The 25,732-nt window shown below is 35.3% G+C and overlaps 1 protein-coding gene across 1 annotated transcript in view; it reads left to right on the top strand.

The window, feature by feature from the left end:
• Window positions 1–316: 316 nt before the first annotated feature.
• The window catches only part of LOC144435989 (regulatory-associated protein of mTOR-like), a 46,308-nt gene continuing 20,892 nt past the window's right edge, over window positions 317–25,732 (top strand). Inside the window, exons 1-18 of the mRNA XM_078124645.1 lie at window positions 317–466; window positions 2,252–2,354; window positions 3,498–3,580; window positions 5,151–5,309; window positions 6,543–6,701; window positions 8,349–8,530; window positions 9,155–9,214; window positions 9,706–9,806; window positions 10,940–11,084; window positions 12,112–12,286; window positions 16,417–16,500; window positions 17,562–17,672; window positions 17,938–18,012; window positions 18,430–18,495; window positions 18,948–19,139; window positions 20,468–20,608; window positions 21,997–22,126; window positions 25,267–25,380. Coding sequence (XP_077980771.1) covers window positions 317–466; window positions 2,252–2,354; window positions 3,498–3,580; window positions 5,151–5,309; window positions 6,543–6,701; window positions 8,349–8,530; window positions 9,155–9,214; window positions 9,706–9,806; window positions 10,940–11,084; window positions 12,112–12,286; window positions 16,417–16,500; window positions 17,562–17,672; window positions 17,938–18,012; window positions 18,430–18,495; window positions 18,948–19,139; window positions 20,468–20,608; window positions 21,997–22,126; window positions 25,267–25,380 — 2,230 coding nt within the window. The remainder of the gene's footprint in view (window positions 467–2,251; window positions 2,355–3,497; window positions 3,581–5,150; window positions 5,310–6,542; window positions 6,702–8,348; window positions 8,531–9,154; window positions 9,215–9,705; window positions 9,807–10,939; window positions 11,085–12,111; window positions 12,287–16,416; window positions 16,501–17,561; window positions 17,673–17,937; window positions 18,013–18,429; window positions 18,496–18,947; window positions 19,140–20,467; window positions 20,609–21,996; window positions 22,127–25,266; window positions 25,381–25,732) is intronic.

Raw genomic sequence — 25,732 nt, 5'->3', positions numbered from 1 at the left:
CTTTACGGTAATTTCTAACTAGTTACTTAACATGGCAGAATTTAGCATTTGTTTGTTTGTGTGCAATGCTGTTTCCGAAATTGTAAACGAAATTTCAAGTCCATGTGACCCCAACGACCTTTTTTGGATGTAGGTCACTCCCATGAGTCACGATAACGTGTGTCGTGTGCAAATGAAATATGGCCGCCGCCAGACGATTTCATTCGACGACGACGTTACTAGTTTCGATTTTACGTATTTCCACGTGAACCAAAACAATAGTTGTGACCCGATTTAGCTTTCTTGCGTTATATCACGGAAAAAGAGTAGAACTGAAATGGCGACTCCATCATTAGAGGAATTTACTGAGTCTGAAGAGAGTGATTTGTGTGACTGGCAGCTTCCCTTGGCGTTTATGAAGAAACGCCATCTGGAGAGAATCGAAGGAAACAAAACAGTGACACAGACATGGCGAATGAAAGAACGGGTAAGCCTGACGAAACACATCGTATAAATCATATATCTTTCGAAGAAGATATGTGCTATTATTCCACCCAATGCCAAAAATGCAAACTTAAAGTTTAATTAAGCGTCTGAAAAATCGCACCACATCAACAGGAGGGGAAAAAACAAATAAAAACCGGTACATCGACCACGTTCATTGCCTGTAAACAGGCCAGGCTTGCTATAAATGTCGTGTCCCGATACGATATGTCCTGTCTACAAAAAGAAAAGAAAATTGCGAATATTTAGAATGACAAACGATCCCCATTATGGCATTATAAATCGAACGTCTTGTTTGATTTGTGGGGCTACAGCATTGTACTCTACATGTGTATGTACATGTACATGTACATGTACAATGAGTTACACTACAGTGTGATGTACAGGCTACACCATGGAGCCATTGGAGGTACATTTACATGTAGGACCGTGATTGACTTGACTGTGTACATGTAGTTGCCTTATTGACACCAATAACATGGGGGTGTATTAGGTCTGCCTGATACATCCATTCTGATACAAGTATGCAGTCAGAGATCACCCATACATGTATATGCTCTCAACAGTTTTAATGGCAGTTAAATCATAGACCTTTTGTGCAGGGTCTATTGGTTTACTGTTAAATGTACAAAATGTAGCTTTGGAAAAAAAAATGAAATCTGGCAGCTTGATTTGTGTTCAGGCAGCTGTGTGTTTGTGTCATATTCTATGACCATGGTCAAAGTTCAATCATGGTTCATGTGTATCCATCCTAGTACAGTCCATATACAATGTACTTTAGCATAAAACTGACATCGATTGAATACATGAATGATTGGTAGCCAAGAATCCTATGATGTCACATGTACATTGTACATTCAAGTGTCCCATACTCGGGGTATTTGTATGAGTGTTTATATTTATGCATACATGTACTTTTGTCATAAAAATGCAGCAGAATATACATATTAGAAACCCTAAACTGAATGATTCATCGTTGTGTACACACACTCCTGTCCTGTAATCACCACACATTTAGCTTGTGAAATGTTTACAGGACTGAGGAGCACACACATCAACAAACTGTTAGTCTAAATCCCTAAGCACAAGTACAAAAGTACAATATATTGCATATTCTGAGTATTTGCATGAGTGCTTTTTGTGGTCTCTGTCACTGTATTTTCACTCTCTTCATTCATCAAAGTGAAGTACAATGTAAATTAAAAGCCATTACAGATACAAATATCCAACTCAGGACTCATCATGGGTCTCTGTTATTATTACATGTACATGTATATTTCTGAAAAAGCAAATTTCATGAAAGTATACAATGTAGGTGTTCTTTTGTGATGTTGTGAACATGACATACTTGCATGCTCATTTGCATACAGGTAATATATCCAACAATGTTTTCTGTATCAAGTACCAATGGTAAACCGTAGGTTTTCAGTGCAATACGAGTAGTCATAGTAACATACAGACATGGCTACATGTCTGCAAATATCATGACATATATATGTATCATAAATATATTCAGTTAGTAAGATGGTCACTAATTTCAGATTTTAGTCATTCAGTCAAGTCCATTGTTTTACTATTCTGATAATAAACTTATCTTTCTGACATCTTGTGGGTTTTTTTTCCGACACAGCTTCTTTGGTTTAGCTCAGTATCTTCATCACCAAAAAATACAAAGCATATAACAAAACTGGTCTTTTAATTTTAAGCAATACAATTGACAGTCATATTGTCCTTGTTTTGAACTTGTCATTTTTTGTGTTGGTTTCAGATGAAAACAGTGAGTGTTGCCTTGGTGCTGTGTTTAAATGTTGGTGTGGATCCACCAGATGTTGTGAAAACATCACCATGTGCCAGACTAGAGTGCTGGATAGGTTTGTACTTACTTCTCTGTATTTTATAGTATCTACATGTATGACATATTGTACATCATAGCTTATGATGGCTACAGGTAAAACAAGATTTAACAACAATATTGAACTATGAATATCACAATTTTCTGACTTTTATTATGTACAATGTACATGTATGCATTTTGAAAGATTGATAAAGTTATAAAGTCTTATCAGTTGTCAATGAATCAGCAAATAAGCAGAAAACAGCAAACCACAGTAGTAATTGGGAAATTAATGTGAAAGAAAAGCCTAAGTTAAAAACATATGTTACTTTCAAAAAACATTATGATCTGGAAAATTATTTAACGTATAATTTGTCACGTGGTAAGAGATCACTTTTAGCTCAGCTCAGACTAGGTATTCTTCCTTTAAAAATTGAAACTGGTAGATTTTCCAATTTAGACATGGAGGAAAGACTTTGTGATTTCTGCAAAGACGCAGTTGAAGATGAATTACATTTCCTTTTTCACTGTGGACTTTATCATGAATTTCGAGAGTTTCTGTTTTCAAAAGCTAGGGAAATATCTCCTCACTTTGACACAAGAGACGTTGTCGAAAACCTAGAATTTTTAATGATAACCATGCCATTTGACCTAGCAAATTTTGTTAGCGATGCTTTTTGTAAGAGAAAGGAATTTATGTACAATGTTTAAATATGTACGCTTACTTATTCATAAGTTAAAGATTTGTATTACTTTAGTGTCTTGTAAGCCCTAGGGGCTGGGTGTGGCTATGGGTAAGTCCACACATGACACTTTAATAAATAAACATAACATAATAAATAAACATAACAGTAACATATATGACCATCAATATGTCCTCGAATGAATGACAACTATCGGTATATGTGTTGTGGGTCAGAATGCTAGAAAGTAGATTGTCTCTGGAGTTACCACATAGTAAGGGATAAGGGAACAATAGATTTTTGGTGGAGAACAATAAATTGCTGTGCATCAGTGGTGCATCAGATCAGATTGGTTCAAGGGGTACTGATGACGATCTTTAGTGATCATAATTGAGAATTCCATCGCAGATTTTAAGAAATATTTTCTAAATTGAAGTTTTCCTTCTTTTTATGAGGGTGTTACAATTCTTAGCTATGTTGTGTTTGTGTTTTTGTAGACCCCTTATCACTGAGTCCTCAAAAGGCACTTGAGGCAATTGGTGGCAACTTACAGAAGCAATATGAAAGATGGCAACCCAGGGTAAGTAAATAGAGAGATAGTTTGTGATGCCTAAAGGAATTGATTTTAGGTTTTGAGGTGTGTGAAAATAAACCTGAGATTCCTAGTGAGCTATATGTATAATGAGGGCAGTTGCTGCAATTTCACTGTATGCCTGCTTGCCATGGATTTTTTGTGAAGTGGGATTTTTGAATGTTTGAACTTCAACAGAAGTCTACCTAGTTTCTCTTCTAATACTAGTAATATAAGTTAGTACAAATGTACATTTGTATGCATGGTGCTACTGTTTATATTATTAACCAAATACATAGCAGACACTGTAAGGGATGTCTGTGTGTTATCTTTGAGTTCGTAGTACAAATAAATATCAGTCCAACTACATTTTGTACAGTGATACACATGTACATTTGTATGGTACAATAACCTTTCAGCACAGATGGACTTGAGTATGACATACATGTACATGTAACTTCAATTTGAATAAAAGGACAAGTCTAAGTCTGGTTAAAACTTCTGCTTTTATTAGAATCTTTGCACAGACAGTCTTTTTCAAGGTCTAAAATACAAAAAAGTATGAAGCAAAGAATAAGAATACAGAAATTGAACAAAAAGTTAATATGAATCCAATAGACCTGTGTAAAAATAAAATGTTATCTTTATTGTGTCTCTCTCAACATAAAACCTTGTGATCTGTCTCACTGATCATGATATATCGTTTTTAGTAAGTTTACATTTGCAAGTTAAGATGAAATCACTTGTAAATGTGTACAGCTGCACAAATACATTTACCCAACAGGTGATTCAATACTGTTCATGGTGTACATGTACATGTATACAATATTTCAAGTAAGTCATTGCATCTAGCAGAATAGTTTCAAATGTTTTTTTCAGTTGCAGCTACATGTACACAATGTAGTGCAGTGTTTATTCTCTCACAAGAATTAGTATTTATATCTGCCCACTGACCATATTAAACTTTCTGTTGTAAATTTCCTAATGAAACTATTACTCATTTCATTTGTCAATAATTCATTTGTCACTTACTTAAAAAATATTTATCATAGCAAGTATTTTATTTGTTGTCATGGCAGCTATGTGATTGCCTAGTATTTGTTGTCATGGCACCTATGTGATTGCTGAGTATTTGTTGTCATGGCACCTATGTGATTACTGAGTCTCATATGACAAAAAAAATGTTACATTATAATGTCCCAATCTTATTCATTTTAACAGTTTTTTTTTTTTTGCTAAAGTTTGATTACATGGATAACAGAGTTGATAAATCTTGCATATATTAGTATACTAGTAAGCACAAATATATGACACCAGTACAAATACACACAAATATATGTGGTAAAACTTGCCAATATTTCCAAATCTTGTAGTATGTTTTGGTGGTAAACCTTGGAAAAACTTCTGTAGGTTTTACCACAGACCTCAGAGTTCTGCATTATCGTTCTTTACATAAACACTGTTTAAAGTGTACGTTGCGTCCTTGCAATACTAATATCAGGATACAGTGTATACTTTCACTTTCACAGTTTTGTATGAAATGTGACAATATGGTAGTGAATTATGTATGTTCTCACAGGCTAGGTATAAACAAAGCCTTGACCCAACTGTAGAAGAAGTGAAAAAATTGTGTACTTCACTGAGAAGGAACGCCAAAGAAGAACGAGTATTATTTCATTACAACGGCCATGGTGTACCTAAACCTACAGTGAATGGAGAAATTTGGGTTTTCAACAAGGTAGGTGTCTTGTACTGTACTGTACTGTGCTGTGCAATACTGTACTGTACTGTAACTGTACTGTACTGAACTGTAACTGTACTGTACTGTACTGTACTGTACTGTACTGTACTGTACTGTACTGTACTGTACTGTACTGATTTCACTTTATGAGGTACATTGTTGGAAATCCTTTTGTCCTATATACATTTATATGGAGTCATGTAAATGCCATGCTGTGAAAATGATATACACAGTATAGCAGATACAGTTTTATGAGAGGTATTGATTTCAACATTTACTCTAGATGTTGACCTGACTGTGACCTCTGCACTTTGTAGTGGTATTGTATGGCAAACTGCACATTTATGATCAAGATTAGATGAAGAAAAAGTTGCTTGAAGTATGAAAATGATTTATCCATGAACTGCATTGATCAATCTTAAATTAAATAGAATATTGAGTTATATTATCAAAATGACAATTTTATTAGAATACCATTTTATTAAAGTGGCCATATGGATGAAGATTGGGTATTTATTTTGGATTTTGGATTTATAAAACAATTTTATCATGACTTCCTACTTGAAAAGTTAATGTGAAACAGCATCAATAAGTCTGTGTTTGTAACTCAATACATTGCCTAAAGCTTCAAAAAATGTGCAAAATGTTTGTTTTGGCATGTACAATAACAAAGACTTTACACATTTAGTAATATTTTGAAATGTATTCAATTACAAACATGGACTTGGTAAATGTTGTTTCGTGCCGATTTAGGAATAGGAAGCCATGATAAAATTGTTTTATAAATTGAAAATCTAAAATAAATACCCCAATCCTCATCCATATGGTCACTTTAAGATCAATGTACATTGTTAGTATGTCATGTTCTGATTACCAACTTAATATCCATTTTTGAAACAAGTGTCGGATTAGGGAATATGAGGGCTAAATGTTTGGATATGGATGTCAGTGATGTAGCAGTATGAAGTAGTGAATAAAACACATATCAACTGTGTGAGCTACTGAACGCTTATGATCTATAAGCAGAACTATTCAGAATAGTTGAGAATGCATTGGAACTTGGAAATGGTGATTTTTCAGAGGAGATGTACAGTACTCGACTACATGTAGTGTGGCTTTCACTTCCATGCCTCTGAAGAGCACTCCTAGAGGAAAATCTATATAACCTTTTGTCTTTTTCCAAAGCTTAATATGGAATAATCATGGATATGTTTTCTTCTTTGTTGATAGAGTTACACACAGTACATACCGTTATCAATCTATGATCTCCAGACATGGATGGGTAGTCCGTCTATATTCGTCTACGACTGTTCCAATGCTGGCATCATTCTAGAATCATTTAAACAGTTCTCACAACAACGGGAGCAGGAATATGAGGCATGTAATGAAGTTAGTAACACTGTTTGTTGTCTTGTCATAGCACGATTATGTAAGAAATGCACTGCTCTAGAACACAGTGTTTTCCGTAGTATATTTTGTATAGCGAAAGCATGGTGGTTACACTGGTACTACATGTACCATGCTTGTCACCCAGGCTGCCATGTTTTATGGTCTGCCACCATGCTTGAGCTGTTGTAAGATTGCATAAAAAAGTGCATAATTTATGCAGCATTTTATGTAAATGGTATGTAAATTATTATGCAAATGACCATGCTTGCCATCAATCCAGGGGAGGCGGTGAAGTGTTAGCATACGATGTGGAACATTGTTTTGTTGTGGTCGGCAACTGCATTTGATGCATATCACCAGCATGATAACACACAAAGTGAAAATGAAACACACTGTGCATGTTAAAATACCTGTACCTCTCTAGTCTTGCTCCACACTGGCAATCAACCCCCCACCCCCCCACCCCCCCACCCCCACCCCCCCCAAAAAAAAAAAAAAAAAAAAAAAAAAAAAAAAAAAAAAAAAAAAAAAAAAAATTACACAATGCAGAATTGTCAGCTAAAAAAGCATGTTGTAGTTGTATTGTGTTTCAGTGTCCAGATGTTGAATATCAGATTGTAACTATAAATGATTTCAAAGCAAACAGTTTTAAGTATATGATGTATGCAGTGTATTGATTTGTCACAAATTGAAATATCAGTATGATGATTTATCACGTCAGGGGTCAGATAGTACATTAATATGGATACTGGTACATCAACTAAAGATAAAATATTACAGAATACAATCAATGGTAAAAAATGTTGATGTTGATTAAAGGGAAAGGATGCCTTGTAAATTCTCATATGATTAATAAAAACATATACACCACAACACATGTATATATATATATACATATATACAATGTATATACAATGTATATACAATGTATATATATATACAATGTATATATATAATAATATATGTATTTGTGTGTGTATATACACATACACATATATTATCTATATCTAAATCTATATATCTATATAATACATATATATATTATATATACATATATATGTATAGATAGATAGATGGATAGATAGATAGATAGATAGATACTAGTAGATAGATAGATATAGATATATCAGATTCTATAATATAAAAATAAACTCTGTTGGTTTCATTCACTTTCACGTACATGTTACATATTAGTATGGAGTTGGCAAGAAATGAACTTAGGCTGAAGTGACATACAAGCCTTGCTAGCTTGGCAACTTATGTTATTACATGACAGGGTCATTAATATGTACATTGTACATATTAATGACCCTGTCTATTGTTATCATAATTATACAATACAAGCAGTCGACGATAAGTCTAATGGCAGTTCCCTACCAAAGCACACACACCACCTAAGTTCTGATCATTGCCAGTTCTGTACTGATAAGTGAAGGGGAATGAAACCAATGATTTTATCTCATTTAACACCCAACTTTGTATTAAACAAACTGAGTTCATAATTTAGCCCCCCCCCCCTTTAATTCAAAGAGGATGCTGTAGTCAAAAAACACACTGTGCATATGCATTTTGTCATATTATGTTTTCCATAAGTATTTTTTGTCTTACTCTCTCTCTATATATATACACTATTTTTCTTTGTAACAGTTAGCTCAGATCAATAGAAATCACCCAAGTCTTCATAACAATATGCCACTGCCTCCGCCATTGAAGAATTGCATACAGTTAGCTGCTTGTAGCACAACTCAGTTATTGCCAATGAACCCTGAACTACCAGCTGATTTATTTACATCATGTCTGACAACACCTATCAAAATAGCTCTTAGATGGTAAGTACATTAATTCTATACATTTCGTATGAGCCAACACCTATCAAAATAGCCCTTAGAGGGTATGTACATTTGTATGGCACTGCCTTAGAGAAATAGTTTACTTGTTCTGATGTGTGCAAATGGATAAGATATTGTACAATTAAGTTTTACTGACCTGATCATGGTGTTGACACTCTGTTAATAGGGAGAAAGCAAGTCAGAACTCAGAACTTTTGGTAACCCTTCTTGGAGTTGAGTTTTGTTGAGACCTTCCAGTTTTCATGTCTTTATATATTTCAATGTCGGAGTGGTTTCACTGACATTAACAGAGATCTTGTTAATCGAGTATCAAAATTACCACCTGAGGTGAACAATTATACTGTCTCTGGATTGTTGTTGCCATGGAAACCATGATTATGATTTCAAACAACCAGCTGGTTTTGTTGCATATTGATGGCGTATAGTTTTTGTTGGATTATGCAGTAATTGAGAGTCTGGTACAACAAGCCGTTGTCATGGATAAGTGCTCAACTCCAATAAGAAATATCAGAATATAAAATTGATGCTTTGCAATTACATTCCGTTGTGAAATGTATATATTAAAACATATTAATCACAGTGTACTCTCATTTTCATTGATAGGTTTTGTTGTCAGAAAAGTGCAAAACTTGTTCCTGATATTACATTGGAACTTATAGACAAGTAAGTTGTTCATTCAAATGATAAGAGAACACAAAATTTATATAAGAATGAATGTTTACGGACTCTCGGTTCACACAATCATAGTAATGAAAATTACTACTCACGGAGTCAAAAAAATTTCTGGAAGCAAATACCAAATTTTTGCTCCCAAGAAATGTTTTGACTCTATGAGTAGATATTTCATTAGGTCTAAAAAAATAATTTTTTTTTGTTCTGGTTACCATAGTTTTTCACTGCTTTTTTTTTCACGTATTTGAGAAAAAATAATAAATTATTATTCCATAATCTGAAAAAATAAGCCTTGGATGAGGAAATAGTAAAATAAACAGAATTCCTAAGTCTACCATAATAAACCAACATGATCCTTAGATACATGTTCATTTGTACATGTAGCCCCCCCCAAAATACATTATACCAAGCAGCAAATTATTTTGTGTACTTTGAAATCAACTACTCAGAGTAGATATTAACTAATTCCTTTTTTCACTCAGGATTCCGGGTCGACTGAATGACAGGCGAACTCCGTTAGGAGAACTCAATTGGATTTTTACTGCCATAACAGATACTATTGCTTGGAATGTTTTACCTAGAGGTAATTCTTTAAACTTTGTGTTATATATTTGAAAGTAAATCTAAGTTGTATTAGATACCTATATTTATCAACCTGTGTGTATGTATTTAGTTAGGGACGATTGCGCAATGTCACACAAGCTCAATAAACTAACTTTGTTCGTTTAGGGGGGCGGAGGGGGGTCTGGCATCAATTCTATTGCTGAACTTCATTTTCGCACTTCTAAACAAATTTTGAAAACTGTCATGCCTTCAGTGATAACAGTTTCTGTATTTACAGCTGAGATGTTGATAAGTTGATAAAAATTTACTTCTAATGTGATATACAGTGCTGTGTTTCCGGTAGTATTTTGATTGCATTTACCATCGTCTCAGTAAACAGGTTCATAAGGTTGAAATTCATGTTTTCTGTTTTTTTTACATTGCACTGATCATAGTGGTATGACCACTACATTTTGCATTGTGGTAATTGGGTTACATAATATATAAACATGTGATGTCACACTTGTGAATGTTTGTTTAGGGGGAGGGGGTTTTGTCCTAAACGACCGATGTTTGCTTAATGAGCTTGTGTGACATTGTGCAATCGTCCCTTACAATGAACATGTATATTACCTTGAGAGACTCGAGAGCAAAGCTATCATCAAGAAATTGAAGAGTCATTACATGTACTTGCTGAACTACATGCATATAGCAGGTTATCAACATAATTTCACAGTCCATCAAATGCCTAGTTCAATCACCTTTCTCATGTGTTTCAGTGTTTTTCTTAATGCCATTATGATTTACGACTCTTTTTGAAGAATAACTGTCAAGATCAGGGAGTCTGATCACAAGAGTAACAGCATGCACACTACTAGTACTACAGTTACAATGACCCGAGGAATAATTGAAATTCTTGAAGTTCAAACAAAATCCATGGTCAGCAGCCAACTGAACTCAGTTTCTTTTATGCAGTTACTGTTCGTATCATTAACTAAATAAAGAGTTGACAGGGTGTATGTGATGTTTGTGTGTTATCTTATTTGTGTCTATCTCAACATGAAACCTTGTGATCAGTCTTTCTGATCTTGATAGTTCTATTCGTTTAAAACAGCTTGGGCAAGCTTCTTCGAAAAGAATTATAATTATATATGATTTGAATTCTCTACACAGAATTATTTCAAAAGCTGTTTAGGCAAGATCTTCTTGTCGCAAGCCTATTTCGTAACTTTTTACTAGCTGAGAGAATTATGAGGTCTTATAATTGTACACCGATATCAAGTCCACGTCTACCTCCAACTTATCATCATCCTATGTGGTAAGTCTAGTCATCCTTATTTATCTGGCAAGTTTAAAGATTCAGGACTGTCAAATCAAAGGAAATGTCACCATGTGCAGTTGTTGGTAGTACTAGGACACAGGAGAATCTTGTCCAGAACTCCCTTGATTGGACATACCATGTCAATATTTCCTGTCAATAGTTGTTTCATGTGATCCCCTCAAATTCAAAGTTTGTACATCCATATCAAAACCAACGACAAGGGCAAATGTTTTTGAAATTATTTGTGATTTCTTGCATTTCGTATATTACACAAATTTTGTAAGACATGTTGTCGTGACGTAGACCTGTGTTGTATATATTCCATATTTTGTGCATGTGTTGAACATGGTTCAAGCCTGGTGTAAGAACTGATAGCCAAACATACTAGTACTTGCACCATGTTTCATCATTCTTCTATATACAGTACAGATCAAGCATAATGGGAGATTGTGCATGAACTGTGCTTGCATCTTCAAAGCATTATGCTGGAAAACTTCATGAACAATGCTCTTGGGGATTAGTGTATGTAAACAGCATTCAATTTGCACCTTTGAGGTGTCCACAGAGCATCTCATTAACGGAGCATTAAGTTAACAATGCATCAGCATCTCATTATAAACATTGAATCTTGATAGCAGAGTACATGATTATTACTAAGTCACAAAGCATGTGCACATAAAGTGCTGTTTATTCTGTATGAGAGATGCGAGCATTGTTCCATGCAGATGCTTTGATGATGCAACAACAACAGTGCATCAATGCCTAGTTAGCACCCCAATTGTGCAAGAATGATCCTTTTGTGATGCGCGCACTCAGGTGATGTTTTATGTGAGCTGCACTCTAATCTCACCGACTATACTTTTAGTAATTCTCCCTTAACTTGTGTTGTGTGTGTTTGAGTGTCTGCTTTTTCAATTCGTCCATATATTCTTAGCTACATACCTACTTTCAGAGCAAAATGAGAAATAGGAGCACATTGTTGTCAGTTCATTATTTGACGTGTATACTTTGTATCTAAATGTAGGCAAGCATGGGACCTTGCAGTGGATCACTGTTTATCACAAATATCAACTGTACTCAACGGTTCTGAATACAAACATAGTCCATTCTTTGCTGAACAGCTGACTGCCTTTCAAGTGTGGGTGACCTCAGGGTCAGAGAAGAGGAGTCCACCAGAACAACTCCCTATTGTTTTACAGGTAAATGCAGTGCTCTTTTTCTTTCTCACATTTTTCTCATATTACAAAGTGGATGTTAAACATTAAGGTGTTACTTGTTTTATTTCTGTGTGTTTACATTTGCTAGAGATTTATTTTACTGGTTGTATTTCTGTGTATTTGAAGTTGTTAGAGATTTATTTTACTGGTTGTATTTCTGTATTTGCAGTTGTTAGGGATTTATTTTACTGGTTGTATTTCTGTGTGTTTACATTTGCTAGAGATTTATTTTACTGGTTGTATTTCTGTGTATTTGCAGTTGTTAGAGATTTATTTTACTGGTTGTATTTCTGTGTGTTCACAGTTGTTAGGGATTTATTTTACTGGTTGTATTTCTGTGTATTTGCAGTTGTTAGGGATTTATTTTACTGGTTGTATTTTTGTGTATTCACAGTTGCTGGGGATTTATTTTACTGGTTGTATTTCTGTGTATTCACAGTTGCTAGGGATTTATTTTACTGGTTGTATTTCTGTGTATTCACAGTTGCTGGGGATTTATTTTACTGGTTGTATTTCTGTGTATTTGCAGTTGTTAGGGATTTATTTTACTGGTTGTATTTCTGTGTAGTCACAGTTGCTAGGGATTTATTTTACTGGTTGTATTTCTGTGTATTTGCAGTTGTTAGGGATTTATATTACTGGTTGTATTTCAGTGTATTCACAGTTGCTGGGGATTTATTTTACTGGTTGTATTTCTGTGTATTTGCAGTTGTTAGGGATTTATTTTACTGGTTGTATTTCTGTGTATTCACAGTTGCTGGGGATTTATTTTACTGGTTGTATTTCTGTGTATTCACAGTTGCTAGGGATTTATTTTACTGGTTGTATTTCTGTGTATTTGCAGTTGTTAGGGATTTATATTACTGGTTGTATTTCAGTGTATTCACAGTTGCTGGGGATTTATTTTACTGGTTGTATTTCTGTGTATTCACAGTTGCTGGGGATTTATTTTACTGGTTGTATTTCTGTGTATTTGCAGTTGTTAGGGATTTATTTTACTGGTTGTATTTCTGTGTATTTACAGTTGCTAGAGATTTATTTTACTGGTTGTATTTCTGTGTATTTGCAGTTGTTAGGGATTTATTTTACTGGTTGTATTTCTGTGTGTTCACAGTTGTTAGGGATTTATTTTACTGGTTGTATTTCAGTGTATTTGCAGTTGCTAGGGATTTATTTTACTGTTTGTATTTCTGTGTATTCACAGTTGCTAGGGATTTATTTTACTGGTTGTATTTCTGTGTATTCACAGTTGCTGGGGATTTATTTTACTGTTTGTATTTCTGTGTATTCACAGTTGCTGGGGATTTATTTTACTGGTTGTATTTCAGTGTATTCACAGTTGCTAGAGATTTATTTTACTGGTTGTATTTCTGTGTATTCACAGTTGCTGGGGATTTATTTTACTGGTTGTATTTCTGTGTATTTGCAGTTGTTAGGGATTTATTTTACTGGTTGTATTTCTGTGTATTTGCAGTTGTTAGGGATTTATTTTACTGGTTGTATTTCTGTGTATTCACAGTTGCTGGGGATTTATTTTACTGGTTGTATTTCTGTGTATTTGCAGTTGCTAGAGATTTATTTTACTGGTTGTATTTCTGTGTATTTGCAGTTGCTGGGGATTTATTTTACTGGTTGTATTTCTGTGTATTTGCAGTTGTTAGGGATTTATTTTACTGGTTGTATTTCTGTGTATTCACAGTTGTTAGGGATTTATTTTACTGGTTGTATTTCTGTGTATTTGCAGTTGCTGGGGATTTATTTTACTGGTTGTATTTCTGTGTATTTGCAGTTGTTAGGGATTTATTTTACTGGTTGTATTTCTGTGTATTCACAGTTGCTGGGGATTTATTTTACTGGTTGTATTTCTGTGTATTCACAGTTGTTAGGGATTTATTTTACTGGTTGTATATCTGTGTATTTGCAGTTGTTAGGGATTTATTTTACTGGTTGTATTTCTGTGTATTTACAGTTGCTAGGGATTTATTTTACTGGTTGTATTTCTGTGTATTTACATTTGCTAGGGATTTATTTTACTGGTTGTATTTCTGTGTATTTACAGTTGCTAGGGATTTATTTTACTGGTTGTATTTCTGTGTATTTACAGTTGCTAGAGATTTATTTTACTGGTTGTATTTCTGTGTATTTGCAGTTGCTAGGGATTTATTTTATGAGTTGTATTTCTGTGTATTCACAGTTGCTAGGGATTTATTTTACTGGTTGTATTTCTGTGTATTTGCAGTTGCTAGGGATTTATTTTACTGGTTGTATTTCTGTGTATTCACAGTTGCTAGGGATTTATTTTACTGGTTGTATTTCTGTGTATTTGCAGTTGTTAGGGATTTATTTTACTGGTTGTATTTCTGTGTATTTGCAGTTGCTAGGGATTTATTTTACTGGTTGTATTTCTGTGTATTCACAGTTGCTAGGGATTTATTTTACTGGTTGTATATCTGTGTATTTGCAGTTGTTAGGGATTTATTTTACTGGTTGTATTTCTGTGTATTCAGTGTTTAAGGTGTAACTGGTAATATTACACATGTAGTGTTGACACTAGGCTGGCACTAACACCTCACCAGCGTACTCTTAGAACTGGAAAGGTTCATGCCTGAACAAGCCTAACGTTAACACTGCACTAGCTTCCTTGTTATAACATATGGACACTTGGCTCTCAAATCATGTAAGTAATTGGCCCAAAACTGACCAAGTACGGGCAGAGTTACGAGCTCGCAAGTCTCAAGTACGAGTGACGTCACTCATACAGAATGAACGTACACATACGCTGCATATCACACTTACAAATATGTTACATGCACTCTCAGACAAATGAAACGTACCGTACTACATAGAAACCTTTTTTAATGAATTGTACTTATTTAATACTAAAACTAAATACAGAGTTGAATATAAGATTGTTGAATTGAATATGTGTAGAATAAATCAAAAAACGTATTTACAAGAAAGACGACGACGTGGTGGACAGCTGATAAGAACGTATTGTTGTCATGGTTGCATCTATAAATAGTGTTCACTGACATGTAAATGTAATCAAATTGTATCAATGTGTATAAAACGATGTGTCCGCAATTTAGCCACTCAATGAGAAGAAAAAATAAAGTTCAGAAAAACGAAGTCAGGGGTTTCTGTTTCATTGCACGGCTGTCTGCTGCTTTTCTGGGTAAACTACGGAGCAATAACAACTGGGTAGGTTCACAATCAGGCTGCGACTCTAGCCATAACAAACACGGAGAAAGCATAGCTGCCGCTTCGCTGTGCAATGGTACTGGTTCACACGGGACATCTTTTTCGGCTTTATCTTAAGGTTCACGATCGAATGAGGATTCCTTCCTAGACATCGCAGATTTATAGGTAGGCCGAAGCTGAAAAAGTTTTACACCTTTGAAAATCTTTATTGGAAAAAGAAACGAAACTCCTTTCACTTCTGACCGACAATCATCTTTTCGGTATCGCAGTCAATCATCAATGATTGCGTTACATCTCATGCCGACAAGTTGTTTGAAAGTCGCCACTATAGTCAGAGTGTGACATGCCGTTCTCACCATTTCACAATCATCTCAAATCTTTTATGAATCATACAAAAGACAACGGGGCAGTCAATAGGAGAACAACTTTATTGAGATGTTATTGAAGGTGTGATCGTTCCAATGCACCCGATGCAGTCGTCTTTTGCTCACGTCATTCAAGTGGTGGACAGTGATTTTATGCACACTGTAGCTCCAAGACAAACCGCGCTCATTCACAAGTCGATCGTCATTCATCAAACTTCAAATTTTTACCGAAACATTACTTTGATATCAGAACAACAATTTTTTTCGTGGGACACGTAGTCAGCTCGGATGACCGATCAATTCAGATATTCGCCACGTACTCGCGGAATACGACAAGCGTGAGTCCTCTGCGTACTCTTCGAAAATTAGGCCAACTACAAGAGTATGACGTCACTCGTACTTGAGACTTACGAGCTCGTAACTCTGCCCGTACTTGGTCAGTTTTGGGCCAATTACATACCTCCTCAAATGGGAAAGGGATTCTTGCGTCACACGTATGCTATATCCCTGAACATATTAATATCATCTTCTCTCTCTTTCCTTTAGGTTCTTTTAAGTCAAGTTCACAGGTTGAGAGCTTTGGATCTTTTAGGAAGATTTCTGGACCTTGGTCCATGGGCTGTTAGTTTGGTAAGTTAGTACTTACTTTTGATAAAAATGCTACAATATTTCTTAGACTTGTATTTTGTATCGATGTGTAATAAATGTAATTATTGTTTCAAATCATAGGCCGTATTAAATTAAAGCTGCACCTTATGATGATGAATTTGTACTTGAAAATATAATTAACATGAAGTGCAACTTGGAGATAAACTGTTCAAACTCTTCTTGTTATGTTGTTCAACTCCAATCCATTCTCAGTTAAAATCAAGAAAAAATATATGGGGTAACCATACAAATTTTCGCAATAATGTATGGTAGAGTTCAAAAATGTTATCAAAATCATGCTATTTTAGAATCCAATATAGCCACTGAATACTGTGTTAACTTCATGGGAAAAATAAAAGATGTTTGATTTCCTGAAAAACAAGTCTATGGACCCGGAAATTGAATTTTATTATTTCTGAAGACCCAGAAACAATCTTTGAAATGGCAGAGTTTGGAGAGATTTGGAGAATTTGATTTTCTTTGTAATTTGTGACCACCCAAATCCAACTACTTTTAGTCAATGTTCAGGATCTACTTGGTTATATCTCTATTTGTTATAAAAAAAGATGGTGATGATAAAATGAGTGAATCTAAAATATCAAAAGCACTAGAGCTTAGAGAATTCCTAATTTTGTATTTTTATGATAGATGGAACTTTATAAGGAATTAATTAGGCTGCTTCATCTCTGTGTTACTATGGTGATTCACATCACATGATCCAACACACACAACGAAAACTATTATAGTCATTCAACACATTCTATAGTCCAGGCTTCTAGAAAACGTGATCACTTGAATGAATGAATGAATGAATGATCAATCGTTATTGTCTTAAAGTGTCAGTTTTGGAAACAAATATTTTGTGAAACATTGCTAAATATATTTCACACATTTTTGAAGATGACCCAAGTTGATCTGAATACTCTCGGAAAACTGATGAAAAACTCCGGGACAGTATGGAATTTTATTTGACTTGAACTGTATGAGCCTTTTATTATTAATTTAAAAGTAACTCATGGAAATATTGTATTAATTCTTTGTAGGCATTGTCTGTGGGTATATTCCCATATGTCTTAAAGCTTCTTCAAAGTTCTGCAAGAGAACTCAGACCTCTGTTAGTATTCATTTGGGCTAAGATACTGGCTGTGGACAGTGTGAGTATTATAATTTTTATACTAATTAATCTTTTACAGCCCAGATATCGGTTTTGCAGACTCCTATTGTATGGCAGAAGGGCTCAACTTTAGGAGGGCCTGTCAGCCATACTACCAAGGTCTGCAAAACCCATATCTGGGCCGTAAAGGTTTTATCATATACCCCATGTTGTGACATGGAAACATAATATGAATCACATACATTATTAATGGCATATCATATGTGTGTCATGTAATGTTATAATGATATGGTTTCTTTTTCCAGTCATGTCAAGCCGATTTGGTCAAAGACAATGGTCATAAGTATTTCCTGTCTGTCTTAGCAGATCCTTATATGCCTGTAAGTACAAAGTTTATGACATCAATGAAAAGATTTCTATGTAAACAAATATAGTTCAAATTTGTTCCTTGTAAGTTAGTAGGCATGTGATTATTTTGCTATGTGAGAAAGTGATCCAGAGTAACAAATGTTATTACTTTTGGCCATTCTTCCTCTTTGACAAAACTTTGTATATATTGTGTGGTATCAGAAGGAAGGCTTGGTTCTTCCTCCAGTTTGGCCTAAGTCTTTGAATATGAGAATTACAAAAGACAGAAGAAGATAAGTTATTACATTACAGTTCAAATATTGAAATATTTTAGAACAATCACATAAGGGACTTCACTTCCATGTTTTTACAACTAACAGTAGAGTGTTGCAAGTGCGTTCAAATTAATGTAATATTTAAGTAAACATGACCTTTTCTTTATCTTGCAGGCAGAGCACAGGACAATGGCTGCATTTGTACTTGCAATGATAGTTCATAACTATCATAATGGGCAGGTAGGTGGACATAACAATGCTTAGTATACCTAAATATCCTACCTTTTTTATCTTTCAAATAACAGTTTTTCATTGGCTCATGGTAAAAGTGACACAATGACATGATGTAAATGAATTATCACAAAGCCTGTAAAAGTTGAGGTGCTCATCAACTGATGTATAGCAAAGACGGACTGCAGTAGATAACACAACACATATTAAAGTGACTAGTATTGATTAGAACTTTGGTAAAAATTTGTGAAGCTGTGAACTCAAAGTTGATGTGTACGGTAAAATGCAAAAAGAAGTCACTTTCTTATTCATCTGTGTCATTTTTTTCAGTAACCAAATTACTATATATAAATATTATCTTTTCGTCCATTCTAAAGTCTTTACACAAATCCTTCTTTATTGTTTATTGTTGACATACAGTCCTAAGGGTTTCCTGACTTGATGCGTATTGTTATTTACAGGAGGCTTGTTTACAAGGCAACATGATAGCAATTTGTCTAGATCAGTTATCTGATGCACACCATTTATTAAGACAGTGGTTGGCTATTTGTCTAGCCAGGATATGGACTAACTTTGACGCAGCTAGGTGGTGTGGTGTCAGGGACAGTGCACATGAAAAACTCTATGTATTACTTAACGATGCCTTGCCTGAGGTGAGTGTTTGTTTCAGTGTGTATTGAAATTAAAGTTTGACCACTTAGCCATGTAACATGTTTATACCATGCACAATCCAAGTTAAACAAAAAATATGGAATATATACTCTGGTCGTTCTTTGTCACTGGTTCTGCTGTGTTCGAAATATCAGTCCAAACGTTTGAAAATTGCCTTTACTTTCCCCAATTTTTCTTTGATATTACTGGCACTGGTATAATTACGGTACTGTATTCTCCAATATTTTTCTTCATTTCCGCCAGAAAATACTCGTGACCTAAGGGTTGTCACTACTCATCTAGCGACTCATAGTTACAAATACCCCTTAGGTCACTCGTATTTTCTTTGGCTGGATGAAGAAAAATATTGGGGATTATATTATAGCATTACCAATTCCAGTGAATTTTGTGACGTCATCGCTGTACATTATTACTGATAATGTACTCCATTATTGGGCATCGCGGCCCCGGAACGAGCATAACAATACAAGCTTATTTGTTCTGTTTCTTCGTACGACTAGGTATTTTTTCGAAATGTATGTTGTTACTTATGATTGTCATTTCCACTGTTTAAAAATACAACGCATTCATGAAACAAGTTTGTCTTCACAGCAGTTCATTGAAGTGTATATGTGTGTGTACGTGTACGTACGTGTGTCGCTATGATTAGTATTCAGCTTCCGGGCCGAACATGGCAGACGATTTTCAGTGCTGTGTATATTATACGTTGTTTTGCGTTTCTCGGTCTACAAATTCACTGGAATTGGCAAAACTATAAAATAATAACAATAATGTATGCCCTCCCAGTCCATAATGGACTCAAGCAAACTTTGCACTCCATAATGGGCTCGACTGTCGCCTCGCCCATTATGTCGTTCAAAGTTTGCTTTCGTCCATTATGGTCTGGGAGGGCGTACATTATTGTTTAAATAACATCAAATTGTATGGCTGTATACACGTACACTTACATGACTTTGTACAGAAATTATTGGATATTTATTAGTTTTCATAGACTTAAGAATTTTAATGCTTCATTACAATGTCTATTTCTGAAAGTGTGAGAACAGATTGCATAATTAGTTCCATCATTATCTTTATGTTGTGCAAGTAAAAATTAACTGCTAGATATTTTTTTCAGAATTATGAGTTTGAATTTGCATTTTACTCATGAGTATTGTGTGCATGTAGATACAAATGAATGATTAAAATGAGTCTCAAAGTCAGTATGCAATGAACTAGACCTGTATTCGGTTTCAGGGGCTAGTGTGATGTGAAAGAAAATCTGATGAATGCTTTGATTTATTAATTGCGTTTGCTATTTTTATGACAGGTGAGAGCAGCTGCTGTGCTAGCATTAGGGACATTTATTGGCAATTGTACTGAGAGGACTGACCACGCCAACAACATTGATCATAATGTTGGACTAACTCTTCTAAACATATCACAGGATGGCAGCCCTATTGTTCGAAGGGTAAGTCAGTCTAACTCTTCTAAACATATCACAGGATGGCAGTCCTATAGTTAGAAGGGTAAGTCAGTCTTAACTGATCTAAACATATCACAGGATGGCAGTCCTATAGTTAGAAGGGTAAGTCAGTCTTAACTGGTCTAAACATATCACAGGATGGCAGTCCTATAGTTAGAAGGGTAAGTCAGTCTAACTCTTCTAAACATATCACAGGATGGCAGCTCTATAGTTAGAAGGGTAAGTCAGTCTTAACTGATCTAAACATATCACAGGATGGCAGTCCTATAGTTAGAAGGGTAAGTCAGTCTAACTCTTCTAAAGATATCACAGGATGGCAGCTCTATAGTTAGAAGGGTAAGTCAGTCTTAACTGATCTAAACATATCACAGGATGGCAGTCCTATAGTTAGAAGGGTAAGTCAGTCTAACTCTTCTAAACATATCACAGGATGACAGCTCTATAGTTAGAAGGGTAAGTCAGTCTTAACTGATCTAAACATATCACAGGATGGCAGCCCTATAGTTAGAAGGGTAAGTCAGTCTAACTGATCTAAAGATATCACAGGATGGCAGTCCTATAGTTAGAAGGGTAAGTCAGTCTAACTGATCTAAAGATATCACAGGATGGCAGCTCTATAGTTAGAAGGGTAAGTCAGTCTAATTGATCTAAACATGTCACAGGATGGCAGCTCTATAGTTAGAAGGGTAAGTCAGTCTAACTGATCTAAAGATATCAAAGGATGGCAGCCCTATAGTTAGAAGGGTAAGTCAGTCTTAACTGATCTAAACATATCACAGGATGGCAGCTCTATAGTTAGAAGGGTAAGTCAGTCTAACTGATCTAAAGATATCACAGGATGGCAGCCCTATAGTTAGAAGGGTAAGTCAGTCTAACTGATCTAAAGATATCACAGGATGGCAGCTCTATAGGGTAAGTCAGTCTAACTGATCTAAACATGTCACAGGATGGCAGCTCTATAGTTAGAAGGGTAAGTCAGTCTAACTGATCTAAAGATATCACAGGATGGCAGCCCTATAGTTAGAAGGGTAAGTCAGTCTAACTGATCTAAAGATATCACAGGATGGCAGCCCTATAGTTAGAAGGGTAAGTCAGTCTAACTGATCTAAACATGTCACAGGATGGCAGCCCTATAGTTAGAAGGGTAAGTCAGTCTAACTGATCTAAACATGTCACAGGATGACAGCTCTATAGTTAGAAGGGTAAGTCAGTCTAACTGATCTAAACATATCACAGGATGGCAGCCCTATAGTTAGAAGGGTAAGTCAGTCTAACTGATCTAAACATATCACAGGATGGCAGCCCTATAGTTAGAAGGGTAAGTCTTGTCGTTGTTTCAAACCTGTAAAGTCTCTTTGTTCATTTCATTGTAGGAATTGAGCGTAGCTCTGAATGAGTTTGTATGTCAGTTTGAAAGTCATTTTGTGATGATAAGTATGCAGTTGATGGAAGAGGAACAGAAGAGACAACACGATTTACAGAGTCCAGATGGTTTGTTACCAGGTATGTTATCAATAACATGTGCTACCATCTCTCATTGTAATTCTATGTAAAGGGTATCGTTGGGCATTGTCAAGCATTTTGTCAGGGTGCACGAATTTGTTCGGGTTATTTTCTAGTATTTCATCAGAATTTAGTATCAAAGATACAGTAGCTGAGTTATCCAGGTTGTTATGGTGTATTGTGTACTTGTAACTAATGCTGAGATTTGTTTATTTTGAAGGTTTTTGTTTTCAGATGTGGCTCATGGTTTGTTACCACCAGTCATTATTATAATAGTAATCAGTAATTAAATCAACTATAGTACACATTGTAGTTTTGAGTAATCCATGGGAGTGTTAGTTATACCCGGTAGTATTAATATCGATGTATAGTGATATGTGTTATACATGTACATATTACATGTAGTTCTCAGCAACACCAATTGTCATTCATTGATACATTGGTTATTGTTATAATATTAACATTATCAGTGTGTAGCAATGTGTAATACATGTAGTTAGGAATTATCGTCAACTGCTGTTTGTTTGTTTGTTTGCTCGTTCGTTCGTTCGTTCATTCATTCATGTGTTTGTTAGTTTGTTTGTTTGTTCATTTGTTCATTCTTTTGTTTCTTTCATATGTCCGTTTGTTCCTTCATTTGTTTGTTCATTTGTCTGTTCATTTATTCATTCATTATTGTTAATGCAAGCTATCAGTTACTAGCTAACAACAGTCATGCAAGCTATCAGTTACTAGCTAACAACAGTCATGCAAGCTGTCAGTTACTAGCTAACAACAGTCATGCAAGCTATCAGTTACTAGCTAACAACAGTCATGCAAGCTGTCAGTTACTAGCTAACAACAGTCATGCAGGCTCTAAATCATTGGTCCAGAACAATGTTTTCAGTCACTGCTAGCTGTCAAGTTGTCTATGCTTTCATTCTCTTTTTTTTTCACATCTATATTGTCAACTCTGTTAATGTTTGCCTAAATAGGAGTAGTCGATGTTGTTATTTAGTTGCTATGAAATGCTATTAGTTATTTTTATTCACTTGTTATTTAATTCCCAAATCTGTTATTCACTGCAAGTTGTTATGCTACAATAGGGAACTTGCAAACTCGCCATGTTGAATGCTGCATCATGGGAAATGTGATAATAAATACTAATGACTTGGTATTGTAAACAATACTGTTACATTGTTTGCAACCACGAATGATCAATTCATAGTTACCCTGACCATTGTGGGAGGTTTATTTTATCATTTGCTCCAGATTACATATTACGATAACTACAGACATTCCCATAGTCCTTTGTGTCTGAGCATGCTCAGTCTGGATTGCAAGTTCCCTATTCACTTGCTGTTGTTTCTTAATTTCATTGCTGAGAAATGTCAATGCTTTAAATTACTTGCCAAGAATTGTCATTGCTTAATTAGTTCAGTATTGCTAATGCTGGTGTTCATTGGTTCAGTACTGCTAATGCTGGCATTCATTGGTTCAGTATTGCTAATGCTGGCATTCATTGGTTCAGTACTGCTAATGCTGGCATTCATTGGTTCAGTATTGCTAATGCTGGCATTCATTGGTTCAGTACTGCTAATGCTGGCATTCATTGGTTCAGTATTGCCAATGCTGGCATTCATTGGTTCAGTACTGCTAATGCTGGCATTCATTGGTTCAGTATTGCTAATGCTGGCATTCATTGGTTCAGTACTGCCAATGCTGGCATTCATTGGTTCAGTACTGTCAATGCTGGCATTCATTGGTTCAGTACTGCCAATGCTGGCATTCATTGGTTCAGTACTGCTAATGCTGGCATTCATTGGTTCAGTACTGCCAATACTGGCATTCATTGGTTCAGTACTGCCAATGCTGGCATTCATTGGTTCAGTACTGCCAATGCTGGCGTTCATTGGTTCAGTACTGCCAATGCTGGCATTCAGTGATTCAGTACTGCCAATGCTGGCATTCATTGGTTCAGTACTGCCAATGCTGGCATTCATTGGTTCAGAACTTCCAATGCTGGCATTGACTGTCATAGCTTTGATTGTACATATGCATCCATTGACTGTCATAGCTTTGATTGTACATATGCATCCATTGACTGTCATAGCTTTTGTTGTACATATACATTCATTGATTGGCATAACTTTGATTGTATATATATATGCATTCATTGATTGGCATAACTTGATTGTACATATACATTCATTGACTGTTATAGCTTTGTACATAGACCCTACATGTATGTCTAGGGTCTATGCTTTGTGTGTGCATAATAAGCTAATATCAGCTACCAAATTAAGTGCATAGAACTGTTGAACTAATCTAGCTATTAATGTCTCTGTAACTAGCAATGTTTTTGATTGTGAAGTCATAGAGTGTACCACTGCTGCATAGTTAAAGCCTTGTTGCTGTTTATACTTACAATAAGTTGTATGTCAGTAGCCATGTTTGACTTGTACAGGGTATCATCAGACATTTGATTCTAACAATCTCACATAGCAATGGTTTGTGTGTACGTGTAAAACTTTGAAAGGTTCAAAATGTTTTGTGTGCTCACACCTAGAGAGCATTTTAGTCTAAGAATTGTTTCCTGGGACTTATATAATGTCATGATATTGATGGCTATCATATGAACAATCAAGGCAAAAGTTTGGGATATGTTTTAAGACTGGAAACACAAATTGTGAGTAATGTTTGTAAGATCTACCTGAGGTACTGATGCAAATCAAGAACATTTGTATATCCATGTAAACAGGGCTACTGTTGAAAGTGATTTAAGCTGAATATCATTCCATGCACATGGAGTTTAATGCTAATACGATAAACAGTCACCTCTGCAGCTTACTGTATAGGTGTTGACATGCATTGCTAGTATGTGTGGCTATATACATGTAGTATGCAATCTTTTTCTATTTCTGTACCATCATGCTATCACTACATGTATGTTACTGGGCTTCTGTAATCCTGTAATCTTGTATTTAAGTGTGATTGTGGCCGTCACTTTTAGTGTATTTTATTTCTATATGTACCTCTCTCAAATGTCAGAAAAGATTTATGTTGTAAACTTTCATTTTGTTCCAACATCTTGACAAACTGTCCTTGTTACTATGGTTACTATGCTTTTCCCTCCATCTACACTACTCTCCATTGTGAAGATGATACAGGTCTGTTTGGTGGTGGTGGTGGAAGTAGAAGAGCATCCTCAGCATCACTACGTCGTGTCAACTCCACCTTGCCTGTTAGTCATAGCAGTAGTAATCTCCTGAATGGTGAGAGTCCTACCTACCTCTTCATCTTAGAACTTCCTTCACTGTACATGTATATAGCTGCCAATTGTCATTTTTACAGACAAGTTATAGTTATAACCAGGGTTTTGTAAATATAATGGTATAAGGGATAGTGACCAGGGTTGTAGAACTGCATGTTCTGAGGGATAGTGACCAGGGTTTTTAGAACTGAATGCTCTTAGGAATAGGGACCAGGGTTTTAGAACTGCATGTTCTGAGGGATAGTGACCAGGATTTTTAGAACTGAATGCTCTTAGGGATAGTGACCAGGGTTTTAGAACTGTATGTTGGGTAGTGAGGTTTTAGAACTGGATGTTCTTGGGGGTAGTGACCA

The sequence above is a fragment of the Glandiceps talaboti genome, chromosome 5, assembly GCF_964340395.1.
Source record: "Glandiceps talaboti chromosome 5, keGlaTala1.1, whole genome shotgun sequence".
In the NCBI taxonomy this organism is placed as follows: domain Eukaryota; kingdom Metazoa; phylum Hemichordata; class Enteropneusta; family Spengelidae; genus Glandiceps; species Glandiceps talaboti.
This window is presented reverse-complemented; position numbering and strand designations above follow the sequence as displayed.